General features: G+C 48.6%; 1 protein-coding gene across 10 annotated transcripts in view; it reads left to right on the top strand.

The window, feature by feature from the left end:
* The first annotated feature begins 6,398 nt into the window (after window positions 1–6,398).
* The window catches only part of LOC307200846 (uncharacterized protein), a 238,548-nt gene continuing 236,312 nt past the window's right edge, over window positions 6,399–8,634 (top strand). For 8 of the 10 annotated variants that reach the window (XR_013832447.1, XR_013832448.1, XM_079949861.1 and 5 more), the window contains exons 1-3: window positions 6,528–7,177; window positions 7,698–7,741; window positions 7,876–7,943. Coding sequence is in view for 8 of the 10 variants with exons in the window: in XM_079949861.1 (XP_079805987.1) it covers window positions 7,052–7,177; window positions 7,698–7,741; window positions 7,876–7,943 (238 nt within the window). In the remaining 2 variants the exon portion in view is untranslated. Of the gene's footprint in view, window positions 7,178–7,697; window positions 7,742–7,875; window positions 7,944–8,040; window positions 8,324–8,427; window positions 8,505–8,634 lie in introns of all 10 variants that reach the window. The other 2 variants (XM_079949860.1, XM_079949859.1) reach the window with 2 other exon arrangements.

The following is an 8,634-nucleotide window of genomic DNA, read 5'->3' as shown; positions in this document are numbered from 1 at the left end:
GAATATTGGGCACGAAGTAAGCCCCACGCCGTCCAGAAAAGCTCTGTTGTAGGGAAGGTTTTTTTTTTTTTTTAAAAAAAATATTTATTCAAAGTTTAAAAGTTACAAAATGAAAAAGAAAGAAAAGAGGAAAAATACACAATACATAAAAAATACACCAACAACACAAAAGAAAAATACCCTCACTTAGAAAAAAAAGACCAGATTAAACCTTTGCATAACTTTCTTCCTTTGCTTATTTCCTTGACTTCCTCACACCTCCTATTTTTGTATTCTAGTTCAAATCGTTATTTCTGCAAATCCTTCCAACCTTATTTTCATTATTTAATTTATTTTTAAAAACCACTTTTACTTTATCTAATCTTTACTCTCATCCAAACCTATATATCAGTACTTATTCTTGAGACGTTTCTCTAAGGTCGAAAAAAAAAATTCCCTTCCACGAATTTCCCAACTCTTTAACAACAAAAAACAAAACAAAAACAAGTTTATATTATATACCCTTTGAGATCCCAATTTCCATTCCACCTATCCCCCCTTTCCGGTTTCAGTCCCCAACATAAGTCCATCAATCTCAAGAAGCCATCAGCCCGGAGATCTTACATCAGAGGCTCTTAAATCTCTCTCATGTACCCTCTGCCAGTCTTTTTGATAGTCCTTAGTATTCAAAGCCAAATCTCGGGGAAGCTCCAACCCAACAGCATCCACCTTCCTTCCAGCCCATCCTCCGTACTTAAAAGTAAGGCCTATGGGGTATTCCAAATCTTGTTTCATTCTCCTTTCAAATCCAAATGTCCCCAAAGCTCCAACTTTGACCTGAATCAAATTTGTAATCCTAGGGTCGTCTGATCTCCACATAAGAAGATCTCCATCTTTCACTTTCCAATTCAGGCCAAACTTCCATCTTCATTTCCTCTTGTTGCCATCATAAAGGTAAAGGTAAAGGTACCCCTGCCCGTACGGGCCAGTCTTGACAGACCCTGGGGTTGTGCGCCCATCTCACTTAAGAGGCCAGGGGCCAACGCTGTCCGGAGACACTTCCGGGTCACGTGGCCAGCGTGACATCGCTGCTCTGGCGAGCCAGAGCCGCACACGGAAACACCGTTTACCTTCCCGCTGGTAAGCGGTCCCTATTTATCTACTTGCACCCGGAGGTGCTTTCGAACTGCTAGGTTGGCAGGCGCTGGGACCGAGCAGCGGGAGCGCACCCCGCCGCAGGGATTCGAACCGCCGACCTTTCGATCGGCAAGTCCTAGGCGCTGAGGCTTTAACCCACAGCGCCACCTGCGTCCCCTTGTTGCCATCATATCAGGCCTCAAATTGCAGCTCTCCTTTCGCATCTGCAGGGTTACGGCTCCCTCTTCCTTCTCTTCAGAGACAACATAATTCTTCTCAAATTTCCCTGTTTGCTCAGTTGAATAAAATTCCTGTGCCAAGTTCTTATCAAATCCAATGATGGTTTTCACTCTTGTGTCCAGAGTTGTAACATTTGTAGTCAAAAACATCAATTTGACCTTGCAGCTTTCCCAAGAGAAAAAATGCCCTATTCAGTTCCTCTCCGACAGCCATTCTCTGCAATTTCCCAAAGCTCCCTCTAGGGGAATTTAAGTTTCTTTTAACTCCATTCAGCACAGATCCAAAAGTCCAGTTAAATTGTAACAGTACTTTCTTCTTTTCAAAAGCAAACTTGTAGCAAATATAGACAGCAGAAACAAAGTCCTCTTTTTATGTCTTGACAGCTAGCTTGACAGCTGTCAAATTGTTCTATAGTTCGTCAGCGGGCTCTCACAGACCACTCCCGGGTCCGGGGTGGTGGTGGCACATCAATTCCCAAATTTAATTCTTTCCTGCAGACTCCCCTGCTTCCAAATAAAATCTCTTATAGTGTCAATCCGTAGAATTAAAATCCTTTAAGAAAAAAGAAAGAAAAGACTCTCCACGACCTTAGTTGACAGGTTCTTTGCTTTAAATTGTTTACAGAAAGGGGAGGCGGACTTCCTGTTTGGACCTTCCCCGATCGTTCCGAATTTGAGAATATTTTTTTAAAAGTCCAGTTTCCATACTACTCACGGGTTGTTGTTTGAAATCCGAATGTCCACATAAAGAAGTCAGCACTCTCCGGCAATGGCTGTGCGGCTTCACTCCGCAAAAATAGCAGTCGATTTGAAACACCGCGCCACTCACACCGCGTCAATTCGGAGCCCCCGAAAAGGGGTTTGCGTGCGGAAAGGGGGGGCGCTCCTGGTGTGAGCCGAATCCCACGTTCCCAGGCTTCCCCCGCCTGGGATTTTTAGAGGGTCTCCGCCTTCGCTGCGGCGGCACGACCCGATTTTAACGGAGCGGGTTCCTCTGAATCAGAGGAATTCTGCCATTGCCGATGGCGCTAACCCGGAAGTCCTGTAGGGAAGGTATTTTGCCTCTTATAAATTTATATCCCACTCTTCAAGAATGTTTTACAAGGGTGCTTAACAGAACATTATGAAAAACCGAAATACAGATAAAAGCAAACTCGCAAAACAAACGTTGGAGTTCAAATTCAAACAAGAATTTGGGCCAAAACAAACAAGATGAATTTTAACAAGGAGAAATGTAAAGTATTGCACTTGGGCAAAAAAAATGAGAGGCACAAATACAAGATGGGTGACACCTGGCTTGAGAGCAGTACATGTCAAAAGGATCTAGGAGTCTTGGTTGACCACAAACTTGACATGAGCCAACAGTGTGACGCGGCAGCTAAAAAAGCCAATGCAATTCTGGGCTGCAGCAATAGGAGTATAGCATCTAGATCAAGGGAAGTAATAGTGCCACTGTATTCTGCTCTGGTCAGACCTCACCTGGAGTACTGTGTCCAGTTCTGGGGACCACAGTTCAAGAAGGACACTGACAAACTAGAACGTGTCCAGAGGAGGGCAACCAAAATGGTCAAAGGCCTGGAAACGATGCCTTATGAGGAACGGCTAAGGGAGCTGGGCATGTTTAGCCTGGAGAAGAGGAGGTTAAGGGGTGATATGATAGCCATGTTCAAATATATAAAAGGATGTCACATAGAGGAGGGAGAAAGGTTGTTTTCTGCTGCTCCAGAGAAGCGGACACGGAGCAATGGATCCAAACTACAAGAAAGAAGATTCCACCTAAACATTAGGAAGAACTTCCTGACAGTAAGAACTGTTCGACAGTGGAATTTGCTGCCAAGGAGTGTGGTGGAGTCTCCTTCTTTGGAGGTCTTGAAGCAGAGGCTTGACAACCATATGTCAGGAGTGCTCTGATGGTGTTTCCTGCTTGGCAGGGGGTTGGACTCGATGGCCCTTGTGGTCTCTTCCAACTCTATGATTCTATGAAATTCACACTGGGCTGTGAATCCTAGCACAGACCTGGAAATAGCTGCCTAGCTACCAGGCTGGTGTGAGGGACAGGACATTTTTGGGTAACTGGCTACAACATGTGTAATCTTTTGCACAGAACAAAAAAGCCTTCAACAAGAGCACTAACAATACCAGCCAGAAGTGCCTTCAGGAATCTTTCTAGTCCAAGAGCTAGACCAGTTTTTATTTACCCTTGAATGCCAAAAGAGCCCTGGTGAGTTTTTTGAAAGCGTACTACCTATATAGCGGTACCTCAGGTTAAGTACTTAATTCGTTCCGGAGGGCGTTCTTAACCTGAAACTTCTTAACCTGAAGCACCACTTTAGCTACTGGGGCCTCCTGCTGATGCCGTGCCGCTGAAGCATGATTTCTGTTCCCATCCTGAAGCAAAGTTCTTAACCCGAGGTAATACTTCTGGGTTAGCGGAGTCTGTAACCTGAAGTGTCTGTAACCTGAAGCATATGTAACCTGAGGTACCACTGTACAAGCAAAATATGTCAGTCTTCGTAAATATGAGTGGTGGGTGTATGAAATATGACATCATCAATTTGGCCGCCATGTCATTTTCACTTTGAGTCATTGAAACAGCTGTAACTTATCAATGGTCTGTCGTAGAGGCTTTATTTTTTAAAAAAAATAAAATAAAATCCAAGTTAATTTAGTAATAAAATTAAATTTCCCTTCCCCCTGTCCCAGTACCTCAGAGGCGAGAGGCCGTCGTCTGGGCTCCAGTCCCTCCCGGAATGCGGCGGTTCCACGGCTGAACTTCTCCCTCGCTGCAAAACAAACGGAGACATCATCAGGCGCCTGGCTCCCAGCCACGCTAGCCCCAGTCTGGGGCAGGAGGGTGGGGGACCTGGGAAGGGGCATTTCCACTTACCTGATCTTAAAAGCTCTCCCCACTTTGCCTACATATCTCTGTGTTGGCTCCATCCTGGCCAGCCAAGCGCAGCATGCCTACAAATTCTGGGTCTCCCCATGGCACCGCTGGGCTGCTGCTGCTGCTTGGCCAGAACCTGTCCCAAACCATGGCCCTGCGAAGGAAGGACATAATATTCTTCCGGCATAGGAATCCACTCTGGGGGACAGGTCCATCCCCAATAATGTTCTTCTGGGGCACATCACCCTCAATATTTTCTCCTTCCCAGTTCCCTCCCATCCTCACACTGCTGCCTCCCCCACAGCCCAATCCCTCCTTGTGAGGAATGGATTCCCCATGGAATTAACATGCCATCGTTACCAGTAACACGCTTTGGAAAACAGGACAGTGGATGGGAAAGGCCTCCTTAGAGGACGGTACAGTAAACTGGGTACAGATAGTACAGGATAGTCAGAATTGGCCCTTGGATAAAAGCTGTGGGGCCTGATTAAACCTGTGGGGCCTGATTCTGCCAAGTGAAAGGAAAGTGGAAGGCCGCTTCTGTGGGGAAAGGGATGGGCAGGGAGACGAAGAGCCCCACCCTCCTCTTCTTCTTCTGCAAGGGGAATAACTAACAATAAAGGAGCAAAACACAGTGAATTTTTACCAGCTCCACAGTTGTTGTTTGAGTTTATTTATTGAATTATTTAAGCATGCAACATAGGGCATGGATGTAAGGGTTGATGGGTCCAAGTAGGCATGATGGAAGCAACAGTATTTGTTCTTTAAGTGTGTCTGCCACATTTATATGTGAGGAAGCCAGAATATAGCAGCAATCCAACAGAATAGGAAAGCTAGCCACTGCTGTCTGCATTGCTGACACACATCTAAAGAAGCAGGTAAGTTTTGGCACTTAGTCAGTGGTTTTTATTCACACAGTGTCCCCAGTTGCGCCTCAGCTGTGTCATATCTACAGGAAACTGCCAAGAATAGACCCACATCCCATGTCATTCTGGCCTCTTTCGGGAGAAAGGGTGCAATATAAATTCAACAAATAAAATAATTATAAGTGAGTGTCCGGCTTGGGAACGTTCTTTGGAAGCCCAACATCTGACCTGGCTTCCTTCTGAGAGCAGGCAGCTCCTGCAGCCAATCGGAAGCCGTTGCTTGCCCCCCCCCCTTCTAGAACCCACCACTCTCAACCAACTCTCAACCGCCTCCCCACCAACATTCAGACTCGCTTTAATAGCCTGACTCTGCTCCACTGCTGTGTACTGCACTCTTTCTACAACTATGGCTGAATTTCGCAAAGGTGAGAACCTGGAACCCCACAGGATTATAGAATTGTAGAATTGGGAGAGACCCCGAGGGTCATCTAGACCAACTCCCTGCAATGCAGGTATCTCAGCTAAAGCATTCATGGCAGATGGCCATCCAACCTCCAAGGAAGGAGAGTCTACTGCCCACTGAGGGATTTCTTCCCACTGTCAAACAGCTCTTGCTGTCAGAAAGCTTTTCCTGAATTTGATTCAGAATCGCCTTTCTTGTAGCTTGAAGCCACAGCTTCAGGTCCTGAGAGCTTCTGGAGCAGGAGAAAACAGGCTTTCTCCCTTCTCCCTGTGATGGTCCTTGAGATATTGAGAGGGCTGCATGGTGTGGCTCTCATATCCATGCTCTGAGAGACAGAGAGCAAAATATCTCTCTCCCCTTTCTCCAGCCCAGGCAGAATTGCAAGGGTTCTGTGTATCTGGCTGGTAAGAAGATGGTCGGAGTTTGGAGCCCAGCCAGGGCTGGCTATGGGCAGGATCCTGGCATTGTTGGGGGTTGGAGTAGATGCATCCCTTCCAACTTAAGCAGCTAAAGGAAGGGTTGGGGGAGCAAGATGCAGAACCAGGGGAGGCATAACCACACACCCCAACAGCACCCTCTGGCCTAACCCACGGTGGCCTCATCCCAGCACACTTTGACCCCCCCCCCCCCAAATTTGTTTTTCTTAATTCATCTGCCTGACAACCTGGCCCCTGTTTGCTAGCTGATGTCACAAAGTGCTGCTTTGCAAGCAAGCCTTATAGTGCCCTGCAAGAGGGATGCCTGTCAGATAACGGTGAGAGACTTGAGAGAGTTTATCATCACTCTGACAATCAAATGAATCCTGAAGGTAGATGGCCCGGAGGAGATGAATGGCATTATTATTATTATTATTATTATTATTATTATTATTAGCGTCACCCATCACTGATGCATGTGGCTTGGCTCCTTGGCTTGCCTTGTCCACTTGGCAGGTCCTCAGCTGTGGTCCCCAGATGATATTTTTTGTTGTGAATTACTGCTTGGTAACTTCCGCTGTTTTTATTTTCCTTTCTGTCTCACAGCTTCTCAGAAAGGAAGGTCACAGCAGCTGCTGTGGCGCCGTGGGGAACCACTAGAAGTCGTGGTATGTTAATTCCATGGGGAATCCATTTCCCACATATTTATTTATTTATATTTCTATACCGCTTTATATTTTAAATAAAAATTTCAAAGCGGTTTACAGCATAATAAATCAATAAAACAATAACTGGGTGATGTTCCTCTGGCCTCAGGAGGCGCCTCTTCAGTGGGGCTGGCAGGTGGGGCTGGGCCTCGCCCCCCAGGCCAGGTGGAAAGGGCCTTGCAGGGAGCGGCCTTTGCCCTCCCACCTGCCCCCTATGTCCCTCCGCTGGCTGGCCGCCCCCTGATGTGGCTGGGGGGAGAGACAATATGGAGGGCGATCTGCCCCAGAAGAAAATCTTTGGGGAGGGCCCCTGGGACCCCTGTCCCCTAGAGTGGATGCCTATGGCAGGAGAGTAAAATGTCCTTCTTCCTTCGCAGGGCCGTGGTTTGGAAGCGCCGGTTAGGGCTCCAGCCAAGCAGCAGCCCAGCGGTGCCACGTCCAAAACCAACATCTGCAGGTATGCTGTGCCCTTCTGTGGCAGGGGTGGGGCAGTCTGAGGATGGCATGGCTGTTGCGCTCACACTGGGCTATTGCCTCATAAGAAAAGGTTTTTAATAGAGGGTGAACTGAATGGGTGGAGGGTTGGAGGAGAGGCAGAAAGAAGAGCTCATTTGTCCGTGGCTAGGGGGCGTGATCTGGATGGTTCTCCAGGGGCGCAAGATCACCCAGCTACGGCTCTGCCTACAGGGTGCCCTTGACATCTGAGAGCCCAAAGTTGGCCCTTGGTTGGGCACAGTTCCAGATTAAAACCTGTGGAGGCCCCTAGGCAGTCAAAATATCCCTGGGCTCCTTGCAAATCATATCCTGATACGTTTTTGATTTTAGCAACCTACAATAATTAATAGGCAAAACAAACAGTACTTATTCTGATCCATTGTTTCCTGGCCCATAAGCTGGTGCCTGCTCCGTCCATTGGGTATTCTGGCTCTGGTGGAGATCAAGCCCAGAATTCTCCCTGTCCCCCCCCCCCCAATCATACTAACTGAGCTTGTTTCTTCCTTAGGCGAGAGGCCGGCCAGAGCAAAGGGGGAAAGGCTCCCAGCTCAGGTAAGTGGAAATGCCAATAGAGTGCCCCATATTTTAGGAATGTTTCCTTCCCTTGTCCCCCACCCTCATGCCCCAGACTGGGGCTAGCATGGCAGGGAGCCAGGCGCCTGCTCATGTTTCTTTTTTCTTTGCAGTGTGGGAGCCTTTCCCCAACACGTATTTTGTTCTGGCCAAATCCCTGGAGAGACGTGGCGAACATCAGGTACGAGGGCAGAGGGAATGAAGGGATCTTTGTGAAACATGTTTGGGGAGTCCCACTGTGGCTTCCATTCTCATGTGATGTCCTTCTTCCTCTGCAGGGCCACGCCTCCAGGGATGAGGCTCCAGATCCGGCTCCCGGGATGAAGAACCGAACAACATCCCGGCGGTTCCCGGCTGTCGTCCCTCGCGGCGCGTCCCCACTGCCCCTCCTCCGTACGGGCATGGCTCCATCCCGGCCCGGTTTGGCACAGAAGCAGCAGCCAAAGTTTCCTCCCATTAAAACAGCTTCTCAGGTGAGGGAGGAGACTTTGGCTGTTGCTTCTGTGCTAGGCCGGTCGGACGCCCGTACGGTGGAGAAGTGGGGAGCCCTTCTAAGATCAGGTAAGTGGAAATGCCCCTTCCCAGGTCCCCCACCCTCCTGCCCCAGACTGGGACTAGGGTGGCTGGGAGACAGGAGCCTGATGATGTCTTCGTTTGTTTTGCAGCGAGGGAGAAGTTCAGCCGTGGAACCGCCGCATTCTGGGAGGGACTGGAGCCCAGACGACGGCCTCTCGCCCCTGAGGTAATGGGACAGTGGGGAGGAGGGGGGCCTTAGGAAACACACAAGGAGGGCCTGCAGGATCAGGGCAAGGGCCCGTCTGGTCCAGCCTCCTCTTCTTCCAGGGGCCACCCAGATGCCACTGCGAAAGCAG

This window comes from Podarcis cretensis (assembly GCF_951804945.1).
Source record: "Podarcis cretensis genome assembly, chromosome: 13".
Classification (NCBI taxonomy): Eukaryota; Metazoa; Chordata; class Lepidosauria; order Squamata; family Lacertidae; genus Podarcis; species Podarcis cretensis.
Note: the sequence above shows the minus strand (reverse complement) of the source record. Positions and strands in the feature narration are given on the sequence as shown.